Source organism: Meleagris gallopavo, chromosome 6 (genome assembly GCF_000146605.3).
Source record: "Meleagris gallopavo isolate NT-WF06-2002-E0010 breed Aviagen turkey brand Nicholas breeding stock chromosome 6, Turkey_5.1, whole genome shotgun sequence".
Classification (NCBI taxonomy): domain Eukaryota; kingdom Metazoa; phylum Chordata; class Aves; order Galliformes; family Phasianidae; genus Meleagris; species Meleagris gallopavo.
This window is the reverse complement of record NC_015016.2, coordinates 9,366,460-9,387,638: the sequence shown is the minus strand read 5'-3', so window position 1 is coordinate 9,387,638 and position 21,179 is coordinate 9,366,460. Positions and strand designations below refer to the sequence as shown.

At 36.7% G+C, this 21,179-nt stretch overlaps 1 protein-coding gene across 6 annotated transcripts in view; it reads right to left on the bottom strand.

Moving 5' to 3' along the window:
* Positions 1-21,179, bottom strand: part of ZMYND11 (zinc finger MYND-type containing 11) — a 102,655-nt gene that overhangs the window by 40,611 nt on the left and 40,865 nt on the right. For all 6 annotated transcript variants that reach the window (XM_010712398.3, XM_031553854.1, XM_010712399.3 and 3 more), the window contains 2 exons: positions 19,765-19,899; positions 2,931-3,090 (listed from right to left, as the gene is read on the bottom strand). In XM_010712398.3, coding sequence (XP_010710700.1) covers positions 2,931-3,090; positions 19,765-19,880 — 276 coding nt within the window. In that variant the 5' untranslated portion in view covers positions 19,881-19,899. The remainder of the gene's footprint in view (positions 1-2,930; positions 3,091-19,764; positions 19,900-21,179) is intronic.

The following is a 21,179-nucleotide window of genomic DNA, read 5'->3' as shown; positions in this document are numbered from 1 at the left end:
TTAACCACCATTCTGACAGAACATCGATGGCAAAGAAGCATAAATTTTTTAACACCTTCCTCTGAGGGCTGTGTGAAACCAAATCAGACATCATGTCCTTACTGCATTTATCTGTTGTTATGTCAAAGTATGGATAGCACAAGGGTTTGGAAACAAGAAAGTAAACACCACAAACTACCTAATTAATCTTTTCCAAACAGAGCTGCATTTTCATAATCCATATATTTTTAATTACTGTTACCATTTAGCAGTCAATCTACAGTCACCATTAAAACCAGTAGATTCAGGCCTTGTGTCAGCCTGCAGTCAAGCACCTACTTGAATAACAGATACAGGTGCTCAGCAGTATCTGCAGACCAAATAAGTAATTTATTTATTTGAATACAGATTTTAATTGATAGGATTCAGGTCCAAAACTTCAGAAATGCAAAGAAACTTCAAGTAAATATTCAGATTAAAAAAAAAAAATCAAAGGAGGGATGAGAAGAATGTCTCCCTTTGCTGACTCCTTGAAACAGGTGTTCCTTATTGACTTTCAGTGTGGTGCCAGAAAACAAGTTGAAATGCAACGGCATTTTTTTGCACAGATGTGGTAGATCAGTTCTCAAGTCTTTCACTTTATGAGCTTTCAAAGCTTTAGCAGTACCAGTCAAACAATGCTTGCCAATAGGGTCAAGGATCTGTCTGTAAGTGCCATAGTTTGCTGAGTCTGAAATTGCTATACCAACATTAAAAGCCCCCTTTCAGAGTTCTACCTCTTAAGGGTGGATTTCTCAAAAGACTCCTGCGTGTTTGTCCTCACTGAAATGTAACTTGAACTCATGGTTCAACAGTCATTAGTACCAGATCTGGATTACACAAAACTACAAATTGCATCTCGATCAAGTGCAGACAAGGTACATGTAACACTATCCAGTCTCACATTCAGTCCAATGTAGGGAACATACCAAACTTTACAGTTTTGCACCAATTGTTGGAGAATGGAAAATACTGGATCTGATATCAAGTGATAATGTTGTTACTCATTAAAAATTTTTGAATAAAAACCCCCCAAATAATTCCTTTATATCAAGTCAATGTATTTTGCTTCAGGTGTCTGCAGCATTTTCAGTATTAGGATCCAGAGATGCTGGAAGCCGAGTACTGTTGAAACATGGCCCTAATTGGAACCTGATTCCTACTAATGAAAAAACCCATTAAGTCAAGTGTGCACTGGTGTTCTGAACAACTGAGATGGCTGTCAGACATATGGGCACAGCATAATGCAGCAGTGCTTAGCAATCAGTACTTCTAACCATAACCCTATTCATACTGAGACCTACGTAGTATCTTCAGCTATGTCAAAGAGAACTCTTTTCATTCTGAGATAAAATAATAATTTAATTCTAATGGTTCACTGGGAATTCACATACTGATTATCATACTATTTTGTTTAGACAAATGTTGTTAAGAAGAAGCAGGGTTTTGGTTTTTTTGTTTTTTTTTTTTGAATGACCCTTTATGAAATGGCTATTGTGAGGCAGTTTGATTCTTTTCTTTTTTCTTCTCAGCAATAGAGGAAACAAACACATTGAATACTTGTGATAACTTCAAATATCAGACTATGTTATGTAGTGTCTATACAATTAACATCACTTCTAAACATGTAAAAATGACATAAGAAAAATTTAAAATAGCTAAGCAGAAATTTCTGAATGTTGGATCCCATGGGGAACTGTGGAAACAAAACTAAATACCCTTTAGAAACTCCCATGAGGATTTCTAAACAAATTAGAATGAAAAGTTTAACAGTGACGTAACATATATCGTATACATACTGCAACACTTCAAATTAGTAAGATTGGGATAGTTTGAAATACAATGCTTTCTATTATTGATAGTTCAATTTCTTTTAATTTTAAAGAAAAAATAGCATATTATTCCCCTAACAGCTGCAATTATGCAGCTGCAATGAGTATTTCAGTACCTTTTAGTGTTAATTTTCCTGTAGAGTTTTTCTGGTTTCCTTCAAAGTTTAAATCATTATCTCTGTCTGGAAAATGTTGCCCATTTTACCACTATTTAATGAAATTGATGTTCCAAAACAACCATTTCTAGTTCAAGTATTTTAAAGCTTTGCTAAAGTGTTTTTGTCAGGAAACCATTGTCTTGTAAATGCAGAGAAAAGCCTTCTGAACAAGGCAACATAATAGCACAACTTCTGTTCCTGGTCTATTAGACTATTCTCAGTTAGCACTGTGAGTACATAAGAATTTAGCTTTAGGGACAGAGAAAACATGTTTTTCTTCCCTTTACATAGCTTTCAACCTATTTAATTGGATTTAAATATTTATTTTACATATCCAGTGGAACAGTGTCTGGATGCCTGTAACTAATTTACTAAGAAAATCTTTCCTAAATGAATGCTCCAGTGTTTCCAGATTATCAGTAAAACATAGCTTTTAGTGTCAGTTTATACATAACAAAATATATAACTTCTTGTGGTTCTTTGGAATTTTTGGAAGTTGAGCACTTTTGAAATGGACTAGTTTTTCCTTTCTAAGATTCAGATTAAGGCAATACTGATCCAAAATTTTTGTATTAATATATTTTAATAGCTATCATCATTAGTATTCCTGGACACCTGAAAATTTCAAGTAATACCAATACCATTATATCTACTATCTTCCTATGCAAATGTAGAAGAGGTAACACTATGTATGTTAGGCATGACTGAGCAAGATTTTGACAGTGTTTCACAGCAGAAAATTCACGTTTGAGAACAAAGAGCTCCTATGGAATAGAAAGGGTTAAAAGGTTTAAGAACACATTACTTCCCTGGTCACAATCATCAACATAGCATGTGTAAATAACTTCAAATAGAAATTATATCAAATTTATGTGAAGATACCAGAAATCATGATTTATTTTCTCAAAGATTTTATACTCACAATCTCATCTCCTGGCAACCAATATCCTTCTTGTTCAATACCAGCCTTTGACCCTTTACACCCCACCGTCAAGGTTTCAACAATAAGACCATCCTTGACTGCTAAACTCAGCTGACGAGTGGTTTCTTTTGGATGCATACCATGGACTCGAGACATATACCTGCACAGAGAGCACAGAAGTCCTTAACTGTGAGTGTTAAATTATAAAATGCATCAAGAAATACATACTCTTTCAGAAGATGCAAAATTACATATATTCTAAGTTTCAGGTTGTTTATAAGCTGTCATTACTTTATTCCAAATGATCTTTATGATGTAGAGACTTACAGGAGAAATGGAACAGTAATCTACAGCAACAATTATCAGACCCAAAAATAACATGTGCACTGCTTGGCCTTGTCTTTGCTAAACTTCCCCCTCCATCTGAACCCCCGGAGATACTTCTTGCATCTCTCTAATATCTCCTACAGGATGCACATTTCAGAATGAGCCTGGAAATGTTCCAGCGAATCTCTGACACGCTCCTGTGTGGAACACATTTATAAAGAATGTGAAATTCATGCAACATGTATGAAAACCCAACAGCTAGAGATATAGTACTAGGGATTTTTTCTCCTTTTCTTGAGATATCTACAATGACCAACTATGATGAACGTCGTGAGCAAAACATATACAGCCTAAAATGTGTATATATATGAGATCCAGTTGTGAAATGCTGGCCTTAACCCAGTATAATTTGTTGTTTCTAGACCAACACAAAGTATTTACTTGGAACAAACAATGTAAAACGATCTTCCCTCTAAAAAGGCAACCCTCTTGTTTTAAGATCATTACACTTCACTATTTTTTTTTTTCAGCAGAATTCCAGGAACATATTTATCAACCACTCAGCACTGAGAAGTGAACTGCAACTGCACGCAATCAGCACATCGATGAACTGACTGTGTCTTGACTTGGAATCTATTGGAAATATCTGGAAATATTTTTCTAGCATTAGTTCTCTTACAGTTACAGGGCTTGCACAATTTCTACCCCAGTTTTGTTTTCTCCAGGTACCCTGTCTTTACCTATCTCCTAGCAAAAACTTCTATAATTTCACAGAATCACAAAATATCCCAAGTTGGAAGGGAACCATAAAGATCAGAGTCTAACTCCTGAGTCCACACAGGACCACCCAAAAATCAAACCCTATGTCTGAGAGCATTGTACAAATACTCCCTGAGCTCCTGCACTGGGGCCGTGCCCGCTGCCCTGGGCAGCCCATTTCATGTCCACCACCCCTCTGGGGCACAGCCTTTCCCTCACCCCCAGCTGCCCCTCCCCTGACAGCTCCATGCTGTTCCCTCAGGCCCTGTCGCTGTCCCCATAGAGCAGAGCTCAGCGCTGCCCCTCCGGGCCCGGTGAGGAGCTGCTGCCTCCATGATGCCTCTCCTCAACCTGCTCTTTTCTGCACCCAACAAACCCAGGCACCTCAGCCACCCCTCATACATCTTCCCCTCTGGATCCTTCACCATCTTTGCAGCCCTCCTTTGGACACTCTGCAACAGTTTTATGTCCTTTTTGTACTATGGTGCCCAAAACTGCATAGAGCACTCAAGGTGAGGCCACACCAGTGTCCATAATACAGAATCCTGGGGAGCCCTGCTTGTATCCAATCAGCTAATCGCTCACCCACCACGCAGTGGTTTTGTCTAGCTGTATGCCGGACATCCTGCCCAGAAGGATACTGTGAGAAATAGTATCAAAGTCTTACTGAAATCCAAAGACAAAACTACCAGCTTAGTATACTTTGTTTCATGCTTGATAACAAACTCCAGCAACCACCACTCCTCTGTGACTACCATCACAATCATCTTTACAAAGAGTATAATTATTTAACACAAGAAGCAAATGCAAGAAAAATACGTCTGATTTAAATTATGTTAAAAAATATGAGTTATATCAGTTCAGATTTTGTTTTTAGTAACATGGCTGACAGGAACTATCAATGCTTTAGAAGTTAAAACTCACAGTAAGAGTGAAGTCAGTCAAAAAGTTACTAAGTAACAATAAATTAACAGAGAAAGAGCAAAATTCTGTGTAAGTCTGTGATCCAAGCTAATACATATGAATCTTGTGCTTGCTACCAGTAAGGATCGAGGCCAAGTCATGACCTAGGAGACAGACATTCTTCTATGTCGTGCTGGGCAGATGCTCCCTATTTCTGCTGAAATCAAAATGCAACATAAGAACCTGTTCAAGCAATATTAAACACCACAAATGAGTCTTCCAAGTTCCCCATGTTCCAAGGAGAGCTTCAACAGGCAGAGACTCAAACCTATCACTTCACTTTCAAAAACTGCAAGCAAATACCACTAGTATGCTGAGTGATATGGAGCTGAAGCTTTAATGCTGCCTGAAATAAGGAGAAAAACCCAATTGTTTATGCTCATGTTCCATGTACTATGTGTGTGTGTGTGTGTGTGTGCATATGCACACATATTTATGCAAATGCACACAACCAGATCTTTGAAGTGCAAATTACCTTTGTCAATATTTGCTAACTTTATTGGATTTTAAGCAAATTTCCATTTTAATGTTTTACTAATAACTTCCCTGTTTGAGTCACAGCAATTCCTACCTTCTGCAATTTATACAATTCTGTAATAGTTCTCAAAATACATAGCACTGATACTATAACTGTCCCCATAAATCAAGTTTTAAGCAAGTGCCATCCTCTTCTTCAGCGCACCTTGCTGAAGAAACCAAGTATTTTGCATAGCATCTTCCACAATTGCAGAAATATGTTCCAATAAAATTCTGGAATATAAGCAATGTGTTTTGTGATATTTGTCACTCACACTTCTGAACAGATAGGCATGTAATACAAAATAAAAAGCCTTAAACCAACTCTAATGAGCTAAGAGGTTTAATCTGCCTATTCTGGCTGTGGCAGAAGTGAACAGGAGCACAAGGCTCAGAATCTCCCATGTCTCAAATCCAATCTGTTTTCTCAACCGGAGTGAAAGTGCTACCACCAAACAAACATGCTGCCCAATTGCTCCAGCTATAAGTGGGAAGCGATAAATCCCCAGTGGCTTTTTGTAGAACACTTAGTCAATGCTCAGGCTGTGCAGCCTGCAGATCCAAAAGGGCTATGCTTTCAATGTTTTTAAATACAGTGCTATCAACTTTCGTGGGAGAGCGCACAGAGAATGTTTTCACTTGGAAGGCTAGAACTGCTGTTAGAAAAGTGCCCCCCACCTCAATTTCTTTCTTTGATTAAAACTTGCAGAATATACATGGAACAGATATTCACAAAGACTTTAAAACAGCATTAGCAGGATCTGGGTGAAACTCTCTCTCTTCCATTTCAGCCAAAAGCCAGCAGCTAAACTAAGAGGCTTTTTAAAGCACAGGATTTTAATCAGAAGATGGTTCCTTAATAATGAAATGTGAAAAACAGTCACAATGTATGAAACACTGGGTACAAAAACAAAGTTAAACTCTTGCCTAAAGACAGAAAGATGATGTCGGGAGTTCTAACTACCCCCCACAGACTCACCACTGGATCAGGGAAAAAATACTGAAATATCTCCATGCAAAGTGGCACTATTAATCCAGTGAATGCATGTCTTTTCCTGGCACTGTATGCACTGAAGCATCTGGCACCATGAAGTTAAGAAACAAAGAAGAGAGATGAAGTAATCCCCGATTGCTGTTTTCAACAAAAGCTGATTAGCCTTACCTTGGAGACGGGGAGTCAAAGCAATACTGGTTTGTTACGCTCTTGCCCAGTTCTCTATATTGACAGACTGGGAAGTATACTGCAGTGTCTACATTGCTGTTATGTAGCCAACCATGAGAAGCAAATCAAATACACTTTCAGATGGCTGAGAATACAGCATGGAGAGGAAGTAAAATCCCATAAACAAGCTAATCATCCCTAATCAGCTTGGGGGTTAAAACAACCACTGCAAAATACAACTTAACTGTGCTAATAATCCCTGTGATATAGAAGGAGAGTCTGTTGGATGGAAAGAAGAGGTTTGGCCTGATCATCTTCATATTACATTCCACATCTCACCAAACACTGCAACTGATAAATCTTAAAACTGCTGCTCAATTTATAGTTCAGTATCACAAATCATAGGTCAGCATTTTCTCCACTTAAAAACTGATGGAAGAAGCCTCCTTCAAATTAGCATAGAAGTATCATATCATAACATATAGAATGGCTTAGGTTGGAAGGAAATTTAAATATCACTTATTTCTTATATCCTTGAAGAAACCTCTACATCATAACACCACTGAATGCAAACGTAAACATGCTGACCTCCAGAAACGAGCCTCCAGCAAAATAAACTGGTTAAATTCAGGTGTGTACATAGGTAACACATGTGCCCACCTGTCTGACAGCAAAGAAAAGTTTTAGGGGAGAACAGTGGAGAATAATCGTTGGATTGCAACCAGGTATGTGCAAGTACTCCATTAGAAAACAAAATACCAATCACAAAAATGTGAAACAGCTAATTTTAAACTTAATTGGGACTTCACATAAACAAAAGCGAAATCTTTCTTTCAAAACTAGCACCAATAAAACACCACTTTCTCTCCAACTAGTCAGTCCTCAGCATGCCTTTCCATTCAAAAACTGCATCTAATACATGTGCTTTGTAACACAGCTTAAAACTTAAGAAAAAAAGTCCGTTTTGATCCAAGGGGTGTGGAGGCAGCAGTTCTAAAGCTGGATCACCATGGGAGCAAAATAGATACAGAAGGAGCTGGCACTTGCAGGGATCAGATGGTGAACTTTTCGCCTACAGCTGTCGCACAACTCACAGCTCTTTTGCTTGGTGCTGTACAAGACACAACATGAAGCCAAACCCTGTCCCAAAGAGCTTAATATACATGGACACAGAGCAATGCACAGAGCCAACTCAGTCCTTAAGAAGCCCTCTTGGAGGCAGCAGTGGTAGTACGTACTGAGACCTTGCGACTGGCACCACAGTGCTGTGGTCTGAAAGGTCTCGCAAAGGAAGGAAGGAGGAGGAAAGCTGACACAGGTTTAAAAGAGGAAAAAAGAAAAAAAAAGAAAATCTGATTTTTCTGGACTCGTGAAGAATCGTACTTTCAACCATCTGAACTCATCAAAATGAAAATACTGAAAAAAATGCAAGAATCTCTGTCAAAGACTGAAGTAAAATACACATAGGAAGTAGCTGCCTTATGTAAAACAGCACAGTGTGCCAGGTGTAGATAATTTTAGATAAGGTGCTAATTTTAGAGGCAAAAACTGTAATTGTGATCTGATCAATTAGCTCTGTCTCTGGTGGATGCCTCTGCCCTGCACTACAGGAAGGTGTGATGCAGATCTCCATCAGATGAGCAACTTGCCCCGCGAGGGTCTGAAGATTTCCATGCACACACGGCTTATCTTGCAACTGAGATCTGATAAAATACAGCAGATCCCATTCAACTCAAATGAAAAGCTGCCATTAATTCTAAATGTTACCTACAGATATGTAAAAATGTCCTAGATTCAGAGTCAGACCTTAAGGAATAATGCATAAAATGAAAGGAAAGCAGCCCAAAGTCTATTTTGAGTTTAACATTGTGTTCCTATCTCTGCTGATGCGTTTTGCTTTTGATTCAGAAGATTCAGAATAGGATGGTAGTTTTACAGAAGGCTCATGCTCATCTTTTAAGGCTTATTTTTAATTTGCAAAGAATAGGTTACTTGGTCACACTGAATAGCTTCTTTTAACAAATACAGCTGCACTGTGTGAGAATTTAAAATGCTGAAACCCAAATTTCAGGAATCCAACCAGCTCTCCTTATGGAAGTGAGCTGAAGTTCTCAAGTTCTCAGCTTCAGTTTCTCAAGTATCTCAAGTTCTCAGCTCCACCCCAATGTAGCACTGTGCTACAAACCAACTTCCCCGACACACAATCTAAGCACTGTAGATATTTACGTTTCAAAATAATGCATTTGAAATATATACTGCCTCCTTGCCAGACACGTGAGAGCTGGTCTGAGAGCTGAAGACAATGTAAACACATACAGAAGTTGAACTGCTTACACTGGAGACACAGCAGCACACTTCTACCCCCCCCTAAAATTACTTTTGATATGCTTACAGTTACTAAAGCTTGATTATGGATTAAACTCTATGAGATAAGAACAACTGAGGTTAATATTCCTCCTCTGTACATCCACTCCACAGAGACCTGCATGCGTGCACTCCCATGTTGCTTGGGCCATGCAGCCATGGACAGGGCTGCTGCTGGCGCAGTGTTTACATTATCTCCATTTTGTGCAGTCTAAGCTTCCAAATGGGGGACACACGGAAACTGAACCAAAGAGAAACCACAATTTATTTATTTATTCTGACATCAGTGTCTACAACATTCATTTTGAAGACACTACTACTCAAGTAGGACATGTTTTTAAAAAATTGTTTAATTTCTCCTTACTGTTCTAGAAATGCAGTACTTGTATGAACACAGAATCCGATTTTTTTTATTTGCGGCTTTTTGCTTGTTTGCTTGTTTTTAATAAAAAAGGATGCATAAGCTCGATAGTGAGCTATGAAATAGAGAAATTCAGGAAAATTTAGATCTGCCTGATGCTTTGGCTCCTGCTGCTAAAACAAAGGGAAGGAGAAATCTCATTTGTGCATGCTTTTAGATCCCACCGGCACCGTGCGGTTTCCTATAACTTTATCCCCTGGGTCATTTCTTTCAAAATCACAGTAATTTTAACTCAGGTAATTCCCTGTTTCAATAATTTCAATTCTCACTCACACAATTTTACTATCCACTTAATACTGCATAACATACCAATGTGACCACAGAAAGCAAGTAATTAAGGTACTGAACTATTCAACCCTTATCTACAAAAATCTCCTTTCCAAAACTACTACCATCACCTTCTTAAGGAAGAACTTATCTACAGGAGAGCTCTACTCCCATTTTTCCAACCAGAAGGTTGTTCACTACAGGTAATGCTCCAATATCACCAGTCAACAGGAATGCTAATCCTTAAGTGCCATTAAATATGTACAAATACTTGCATAAATGTAGAGGTACAGTTCTTCCAGCACTTTGCCATGAACGTACTGGAGAGGCAATAAGATAATGCATGACACAGAATGCAACACCCTGACTGGTAACTTACAGATGAAATATTCAGCCAGCTCATATCATATTGAGTGTCTCAAAGCAAAACATGCCTAAAAAACATACATTTGAGTGCTTTGATGATTTAGTTTTTTAGAGTTGTCTATCTAATTTTACTTTCATTCTTATCTGACCTAAAAGTAACAGTAGCTTTTTTGTTTGTTGGTTGGTTGGTCAGAATAGCTTTAGCTTGGATGTTTCAAAGCCATCCCACCGTCACACGTGTGTTCATGTAACTACCAGCTAGGGAAAAGCACAATAGCTGGAGAAGCCATCAGGGCATTGCTGCTGTTTAGGTTGTATCAAGGGGAATATGAAACCGCAGCCTATGAGCAGTGCTCTGGAGATCATTTTCTCTCCACTGATTACAGAGAAAGCCTTGATGAGCACTTTAGACCAGACAGCAACCTGTTAAATTGCCACACTGCACTCACTTTTATCCCTTACCACTAATAGAAAAACACATTTATTTACAAGAAAAAAAAAAAAAGCCAAACATGAGCTAGAAGTTTCCCCTTCAAACATCATAAAAATGTTATGATTCAAGCAAAAATCAATACTGCTTGTGAAACAAAAACGAAATTGGTTTGCTTTTAGTAATTAGGAACAAAGATAGCCCACTGAGTATTCTGTGTAGACTTCAACAGGAATACTAACAGAAGGATAGGGTTCATGCAAATACTCTTTGTAATGAAAATGGAGATGGTGATTTCCAAGTCAGAGATATTTCTACTACTTTCCTTCTGAGTATCTATACTGGAATTAGTAGTTTGCGTTTATTGCCCATGTGAACATTACAATTTTCATAGTAATACATATGGAAAAAGAGTTTAAATGAGTTTGCAATCATTAGCAAACATCACAAGAGGATGTATCGCTGTTGTTAATAACCCTGGGTTGGAGCTCTTAATCACTGTATTTTCCAGCCATGCTCATGCTCAGCCCAGAGATGGCTCCTGACCCAATGAAGAGCACTGATGTTTGGAGTAACAACAGAAAAACATTTTCCTAACAATACTACCTAAGAGCATTCTTAAGAGGATAGCTATTTATTAGGGAAAATTATCAAGCAAAACTGGTTAAAATATCTCATCAGCATCATCTATCTTACTTTTTTTTTTTTTTTTTTTAAGAACAGTATGAACAAGATGTGTTTGTGTTAATATTTCCAAACAAGGCAAATACACAGAAAGTTTAGTCTCACTTCAAACTCTAGTGTTTAGGTTTGTAGCCCTCAACAAAACAGCCTTTTACATTACACCATACAGATGCAATGAACAGTTACACAGCCAGCCACAGCAACCTTTCCAATCCACATAGCATAAAGCAGCAAAAAAAGGTGGCAAGGCTGGAAGTACACCTGCTAGATGTTAGACCCTTCTGAATGGCTTCCTTCTCTAGGCAATGAATTACTCCTATGTCAGCCAGTAATGAGATGAAGACTCACTAATTCATATAGCAATGTTCTTTATCACATAGTGAGATACTGGCTTATCACCATCTTGAAGGAACAATTATCCCTAATAAATCACAAACTACATTGTTTAAAATATATGAGCTTCTTTTTACGTCTTTCCTTAAATACTTAAATAATGTGATTAGATGAAATCACAAGTCAAGAAATGGTCTCTGTCAAGTGAAGAGCCTGATGAGAAGCAGAGCAATTAATAATATATACTATAAACTCAAGATGACATTTTTAACCAAAGATCCTAATTCAGAAATTTTAATTTTTCTATTATCCAGAGCAAATGCAGTTATGATCTTCACAGCCTTTTCCCAAGAAATGTTCCCAATTTTTTCCTGCCTCTGCCCTCCTTGGTCAAAAATGTCTAAAAGGAGATCTTAAACAGGAGCAGTATTAATGCTGCATACCCTCCAAAAGAGGTAATAACGAACTCATAAATAAAATTAAATTAAACCAACAGTAAAAACAGATGAAAATTTAATGACCACTATAGCTATCTATGGGTAACAAGGGTGAAATTATTCCACTGTGAGCCTTCCTTGCGCAATGGTCGACAGGCAGGCATTCCTTCTTAAGAGTCTTACAAAATATGAGTGTTGAGCCTAATTCCTCCCTTCTCTTCAATGTTTCTGTGAATCTGGATAATAAAAATTCTTATTAGGTTCCTGAATATTACCTCATAGGTCAGTCTAGGTACAAATCTCCAGGTAAAACAATGTATTAGTTACTATGCAAAAAACGATTAAATTCCTTGTATTTTCTTGTATATATGCACACAATTATTTTGTTACTTCATTTCTAAATAATTTGAAGATCTCTGAAAATTTCAAACTGATCATGTAATTTAACATCACTGCAAAGACATTAATATACAGCATTAAAATTTTGGTTTGTAACTGATAATAATGCACACAATTCAGAGATTTTATGTATAATCAAAAAAAGAAATTTTACTACAAGACTATATTTATTTTATGAATATGATGATTTTTAACCACCCTGACCAAAATTAGACATTTTTTCTAGAATGATCAGTGACTAAGGATCTACAACCCTTACAGCTCTTGATTTGTTGCATTTATGTTAAACCAAGAGAAAAGTGTTACAGAGACAGAAAAAAAAAAACAACCAACCAACATGTTTTCTAGTTAGAAGAAGCAATGGAAACAGTCTAACAGGGAAAAGAGAGAAGAACAGTAAAACAAAATGAATTGGTGGAGGCTGACTTAGTAGAATCAGACAGAAGAAAGTGCCTTGTCTAAAACTAAAAATTTTCCATGTTGTCATCATCTGGTGATGTGTTTCTGTGTATTCTGTAAGAGACAGATTTGTAACCAAGCCAACCCAATGCAAACTGAATTGCATTTTCTCCAAAGTGAACACTGAAGGGATGCAGCCACTGGAAGCAGCTGTGTGGCCTGCTGGGGAAGTAGGTCATGCTGCTTCTGGTAGAAACTCGTATGCCACACTTTTGCTTACTCTTACGTAATTAGGAAGTGGAATTACACCACATGGCATGGAGAAAACTTCACTAGACTATTCCTTCTCATCCTTCCCCAGATGGTAAAATGGAGCTTTCTGAGCACCTCCTTCAGCACTGACTTGTGCCACCATGCTACAACTGGCCATGTTTAATTATCACATACTAGATTGTAAAGGGCTGCTTTTATTAACACTACTTGAGTCACGTGGTCACATTTAAACATAGAGGGCAATGATGTGAACATGAGCAAAAGGAGCCAGCAATACTGATTAAAAAAGAAATCAAGCAGCCATGCATTTTTACAGCTAACAGGAGGATGCTTTGTTTCAAACAATCGTTTTCAGATAAGCCTACCCTGCAGGAAGGAAAAGGCAGATACATTCAGAGGAATGGTTTGACAAAGGATAAGAAACCACCAGAGCAGAAAAACATATCTAAGCTTTCATTTCAGTCCAAGAAATATCAGGTGCTACAAAAATTTTGCTCAGGTAAAGTTAAAAAACAGGATTATCTAGTTCTAAATCCAGAGTAATCTGTTCTCCTTATCATTGTCATGACTTACTATTTTTGTTTATGCATGCCTGTTTATTTGCAACATGCAAAATACTAGGGGGATTTAAATTCTCATCAGATGTACTATAAATAGTGACAAATTTTTCTAACAAGTTTCAGAGCTTCAAATAAGCAGTACTGTAAGCATCTTAATTTTACATTGTGTTTTTTTCCTTTTACTTGCCATTGCATTTCATATTCTTATTTATAGGCTTTTGTGATTATTCTCTCTACCTGTTCAAATTGCTCATCCTCATCTTTGCTCTAATCAGTGCTTCTAGAATTTGATTTTTGTTAAATAGACAGCCTAGGAGGAGAACAGCGGGAGAACTAAGGCAACAAAAACAAATTTATGGATGGGAGAGGCCCTTAACTTTAAACATTCTTAGAGATTGACAGGAGAAATTTCAGAGAGTAGTGTTTGGAGAAGCAATCCCTCTCCTAGCACTAATGGTCACATACTCAATTTGCTAATGACTCCACCTCAACTATGGGACCACAATACCCTCGTCATTTTTGAACTAATCTTTCATACTGAGTAATTCTTCTCTAGGATGCTCTCCCAACAATGCTGATTAAAGTCAGCCACCATAAGCCAACAAGGAACTGGCAGAGCCTGCTCTACGAAGGGTTAAAATCCTCTCAGTTCTCTTAGATGATCTGACTTAGCTTCCCTTATATCAAATTAGAACATAACAAAAAAGTCCACAGAACAAATATGGGAAAACAGTTATATCCATTTAAGCACCTTGTACTTGACCATCCCATCCGAATGCCAATTTAAAAAGATGAGAGTCTGTGCATTTATTTGTGCAAAATACATTTTTGAATCGCCAGTGTTGTAAAACGACTTTCTGACTGACGAAACATATTCATTTTTGTGTAGTTTAGCTCAGATTCTCCAATTACAGCATATCGGCTTTATCCCAGTTATTGGTCCTTCCACCAGCATCATCCTGCCCAAGAAGCTGGCACACTTCTACCCTGCAGACTATGGTCACTCTCAGTTTAATTCCAAAACTAACTAATTCTCAGGCTCTGCTCTGGAGGAAGCCAACTTGTTCCTCTGGAAAGAAGGGAAAGCACAGCCAAGAGGTAAATTTGCTCCACGTAGAGAATATGGATGTAAACCATTCCAAGACTGGCCCCTTCTGCCCAGGGCACTCCAGCACTGTTCCAGCATGCTATGTGACCTCAGATGCCTTCACGCCATGCCCAGTGGCAAACTAAACAAGCCTCCAGCTTCAAGTTTCAAGAATAGCATGGCTGTGGGCTGTGATATTTTTGGCTCTTAGAACTGAAGAACCACACACACATAGAAGATAAACAAAGAATACGTTAGGGCCAAAGAAACACTCCGTGAGCCAACAGCAATGCAGTGTGGTCACAGTATATCTGCTCCAGAGGTGCCAGGTCATTCCCTGTACACAAATACAGTACAGGTAGAGCCTTTACTGGAGACACGGAGAGTAGCTGATCAACTACATAAATCATATATTACATCAAAGGAAGAGGAAAAAAAACCACTAGAATGAAAGGGTGAGAGAAAAGAACTATGCTTTGATTCTTCATATTACTGGTTTAGAAACCGGAAGGATTATCTGTTTACAATGACAAAAAAAATGAAAGCTGCCAATATAGTGGTTCCAGAACATCATATTTGGCAATTGGGTATTTTGAAAACATTACCTTAATAGATAATGAACTCTGAGTAAATCATAAAGATCATGAAACGTTCATAAATTGGTAGTGAGGAAATCCAATTCCTCGACGGAGAAAGAATAAAAAATTAATAGTTAATTAAATTTTAGGAGTCCAATTATCTGTAAGGGAATGATGAAGAAAGTACTTTAAAAGGCACTGGAAGCCTGGAGTAGCCAAAGAAAGAGAACTTTAAAAACATGTCTGTACAGAAATACTTACTAGACTGCTATGCAACAGAATATCAATAATTTATCTTACTTATTTAAATATGTATGCCTTTTTTTCCAGTGTATTTTAATGCATTTTATTCCATAGAATCAATTTTTGCGGTTATCTCAAATCCAAAACAGATGGAAGATAATGAGGAAGAACTGAGAAAGTCAAAGCATAATTATAATTTTTAACACACTTTTAGGATGAACAATTTGTCAAGCTGCATTCCTGACAGAATTCACGATACACAGAAAGCTTACAGCATAGTTAATCCCAATCATAATCATCGAAATAATAGACATATTAAGGTTAAATTACCTCAACATCAGGCCTAAACCGTCAAATAGATAAATACCTTTTAGAAATATCATTTCGTTAGTAAGTAATTCGGTAGTTTAGAAATGCCAGACATATCTCTGTTGCTAGACTTTTTAAATGATTATAATTGAATGACTCAAGAAATACTAGGACAAAATAAGAGGATATTTATTCTACATATTATTAAAAAAAAACAGTACCATCGCCTTCAAATGAGCTTTACCCTTAAATAAAAATGCACTGAACACACTGGAGCCTAGGTACTGAATGAGGAATTTACATATGTATATATACAAAATTATCTTCCAAAGGCAGTTTGCTCTTCAAGTACCAATTCCTTTAAATTCACTGCATCTATTTCTTGTTGGTATTGGCTTTCAGTCCTCCATTTATTTTTCAAGCTACTCCAATTAAATGGGAAGTAACTTCCCAAGTAAAATGCATCTCCACGTGTAGTCACCAAAATTGAGGAATTCCTTTCATTTAATAATTTGGTGAAGGTTTTGGAGACAAACCTGTGCAGTATAGTCTCTTCCCTCTCAATGCTTTTAATTATGTATTTATCTAATGCTCCAATTATTAGTGTCTTTTTTTTTTCTTTTGCCAGTTCTCCACATACATTTTTAATTCCTTCATAAATAGATGCCTTTTTGTGTTTCTTATATAACCAGTGAATTTTTCAGAATAATTGCCAAAAATTCAGTAAGCCTAACAGCTAATTGCTTCAAGGCTCCTGCTCATATTTTCAAAATTTTCAAGAAAAAAACTCTCCTCAGTGTAAGTTTTCAATCACTTTTTAATCATGCGTTTTTCCATTCTTGCTTTTTCTCTTCATCAAGTTAAAGAGCAAAGTACACTTGATTTAGTCTACTTTTAATTAAAGGCCCTTTTTCCCTACAGGTTTTTCTGACAATATCAGAAGTACTTTCTAGTGCTCTAGGCTCCTCCTACACAGTCCTCCTACAATTATGTTCCCTACAGAAAATGCATGGCCAGTTTTATTAATTTTTTTTGCATACTTTCAATTATCAGTATCTTTTAAAAATATTTATTTATCCCAGATATTTTTTTGACAATTACATATCAAGTGTAAAAGTTACATACTACATTATTTTAGTGTGTTATATAAATTAATCCTTTTATATACTGAGTTAAAACAGTTCATTATCTATAAACTCTATATCCTCTTTTTATATTACCAACATTTCCACCCTCAACATAAGAAGTAAACACTCCCTGATATGCACAGTGGCTACTAGCAAGCACCAGAAGGCTAAACAAACCAAGTAAACGAAATAAACTGTGAATATCAGAGAGACAGAACCATGCTGAGCTTCCAGTTAGAAAAAAAGGCCCACTTATAGATATACTTAAAAAGTAGTGAACCATCTGATGAAGAAATCAGCAATACAGATTGTGCTCTGATGGTGTTTGGCATAACAAGTCACAAAACACAGAGGACAACCTGTCTCTTGCAACAAATGAACCCCCAGACAACAAGCAAATAAAAAAAAGAATCAAGTCATGAATCATCTGTCCAACTTTTCAATCAGTATGTGACATAGTAGGACAACTGTCACTTACCTCAAACAAGTATTCTCCTTTTCCCCTGCCCCCAGAAAAAATCCTGCCTTTTTTTTTTCTGTATCCCTACTGAGGGATAGGACACTTCCATAAATTCCATCGTTATTACTCCCTGCAAATACTTTTAATGCACAAAGCCATTCAATCCCAAGACTTGAAGTAATAACACTTCCAAAATTATCTTAATACAAATATACGAATCTCCCTCCTATAGCTATAACATGTTTGAAGTACAACCAACCTTCTGACCATTGTTTTTATCTTATTATTCATACATACACCTATGTGCCTAGGCATGGATGAATTGCAGTTTTATTTGACTAAATGATCCTTCAGCCTGGAAGAATACATGAGCTTTTCAGTTTTCATCAGAAGAGATTTTCTGACCCTCACTGATTTCAGAAGTTTACTTTGAGTATTACATGATATGCATGCTCATTTACTAAGCATTCTGTGTATTTCCATCTAGGTACAGTACTGGAAAGCAACTCAAAGATTTCTGTCTTTTCATTCCTTGTCAAATGTTATCTCCTTGAAAATATCATACAACTGAAACTAGATAACACCTGTCACTGAAGTGCAAGCAGAGCATTTACAATGTCCTAGCACTTTTCAGATTACTCCTTACTGCTAACTCAGTGCATCAGACAGACAACAAACTATTCCAAGCTTTTTAATGATCCTCTTCTATACTTCTATAATATTCATCTTTCTCAGAGAACTATGGCTGCTCACATCTCTGTTTAGTCACTTGAGGTATCTTTCTTCTGATTAGAGATGAGTCATACAATCTGGATCTAGACTTTTAAAATAAATCAAACAATCCTTCAGTTACTAACAGCAGTACCTAATTATTTGTTTTCTCAACCTTGTTTGTAATGATGGGAAATGTCTTCTCTAACTTCACCCAGCTAAATGTTATTCTCACCATCTTAAAATAGGCATCTCTCGTAAGAATGGGATGAATCCCCCACTAGACAGGCTCATCTCTTTTTAATACAGAAAAAAGAGCATAAACAGCCACCAAACTCAGCTACTACACGACCTGCAGCAAGTTATTTGAAACACTCAAATGGAAAGTGTACAGCATTAGTTTACCTACTTATCTCCTTAGAGATAAGATACTAATATACATAATGCTTTATGGCATTCTGAAACTCAAGTGCAAGCTCAAAAACAAAACAAAAAATTCTTAAAATACAATCTCCAATTTCAAGCTTGCTTGGAGTTGTCATTTGGAAGGTGTTTTTTGGTTTAATGGCACATTTATTTTTGTTATAAAAGCCAAGTACACACTACTTCACTTGGGACATCATCTTTTTCTTTTCTCCTGTATATTGTTCACTATGTTTGCACAACCTGAGTTGTTACTCTTCTTCCACTTATTAAGCCAATTTTGCTGTTCACTTCCACCCTAGAGATTTCAAACTTTGTCAGTGGACTATGCTACAGTGATTTTCACTTCATTAGTCAACCACACTGTTTATAACTCTGCCCTTCCGTGGTATCTGCCCTCTCTATCAGCTCACACTGGTTCTGGCAACTGAAGAGATGCCAACTGGTTAGTTTTGCTCTTTTAAATTATTCATATTGATTACTTGGCAAATGTGACGTGCACGTTGGCCTCGAAATGCAGACAAAGCAAAGAGGCACAAAGCCTCTCTCAGTTTTTATTACAGTGGCTAGTGCAAGTTATTCTAAAAGCTATTTTAATATTTTAGACGTTTCAAACAGTGCAAGCTCAACAGAATAAACAATATTTATATTTCTCTGTGTATACAGAACCTAATACATCTTGAAGAATATTTTAATATTAACAACAGTATTAGTCATAGGTGTGATCCTCTCATGTCTTCCTTAATAGCATCCTATGCTCGTCTCAGCAAATATGGCTCAGGCAACCAAGGAGATTGATTTCAGACTTATCTTTTTATCTTTGTTTTCCAGAACAAAATGAGCCAATGACTTAGAGCCTTTCCTTAAGGAATTAGATGATTTACATATTTTATAGCCATTTTCTCTAAAATTTTAAACCTACCTCTTCTCTTTTGAGCAAGCTAGCAAGTAAGAAGAATTCTAACACAACCAACTCAGTTCAAGTACTATAAAGACTGAATATTTCCTACAAATGCTTACATCAAGCAAATACAAGATGAATATAATCTCAACTCAGTAGATTAAATCTCACTGTAGGATCTTCAGGTACTCAATTATAATTAGATAATTAGTAACTCAGCAGTTGATGCAGCTTTTTCACAGTCTCCCATAATGTTTAATGTCTCTGTTTCTCAGAGCTTTTTCATATCATCAGCCTTCCCCCTCATTAAGATTAGTTTGGAATGGATCACTTACTTTGTGATACGGTCAATGTTAGCAATTTGCTTCTGATTCCGGATTATTTCTATTGCTGCCCAAAGATGCTGGATCGCCTTTGTATCTGCCTGTCGTCTCTTCGTTAAGCGTGCCATGACCTGTTTACTTGGTCAGCTGCAACCAATAAATTAAAAATACATATATTAATGAACTATGAAATAGAGTACATGATCATCTTGCAGTAAGTAAAATTACACAAAAAATCTGTTAAAAATTCTGTTAACCTCTAGCAATCCAATCTGTATACAGCATCATGTTTTCTTCTGCTTACAGAGCAATAAAACCCACAAATATGCAGCACACACCACATCACAGAAAGACAAAAGGCAATCAGTAAAAACTATCAAATCAATAACAAATAATCTAATATAAAATTGGCTATGAAAAGACACTCAGTTCATATCTCAGTTCCATAAAATTTGATAAAAAAGCAGAAGTCACCCTAACCTGGAGTTCACAAATTTCCCCATTTTCCAAAACTCCTAAAAAGGGTGAACTTGAAACCACCCTTTGTAAGAATGAATTCTGACGTATTGAAAAAGCTGTGCCCACTGTTCAGATTACAATACAGTTCTCAGATTTTTATTTTCAGATTTTTATCATCTAGAACAATTTTAAAAAAGCCTATTATACACACAGAAACTAGAAATGCATTTTCATGAATGATAAATATTAAGAAAAAATACTTTGGAGCAATTCCATTTTTTATAAGAGCCTAAAACCCAACAGGACCAAAGTGCTTCTGATGGCATTTAACCATCTAACCAACCCTGAATGGGAACATAATGAGCATCTGGCTTTGTTTACAAATTTTCCAAAAGCTCAAGGCAATGAGTACAGATAAGCCATAAATCGCCTACAGCTCTACTACAGGCAACGGAATCTCTTTTTAAAAGCTTAACAATGCATTTTGATCACTAAATAACTTTCTTCCAGTGCCACCACTTTCTGAATGAAAAAAAAAAAAAAAGACTGATTTACAACTGCTACCAACATCTATAATTTATTTGAGAGCTCTGTCCTCAAAATGAACTCTGTGTGAAGCATGCGGATACTTGAAATTAGCAGAATATTAACTCTGTTAACCTAAAACAAGACAAAAAATGCAAAATTAAGACACCATCTGTGCAATGCTAACGATGGAAATATAAGTATTCAAAATTTCCCTCCTCTAAAAATTCACAAAAACTGAACAGATCTGAGTATCCTATCAGTTGTGGAAATGTAATTTTCAAGTCCATAGGACCAACATGGACTTGTCTAAAAGAACTGTCAAGCTTCAGTTCTGGTGTTAGCTCAGCAACAATCACACACTCTACAGGTGTAATGAAATAAAGTACAAGACACTATTATAGGGGGAATAAATGCAGTATTATGTACTTCATTTCAAAAAA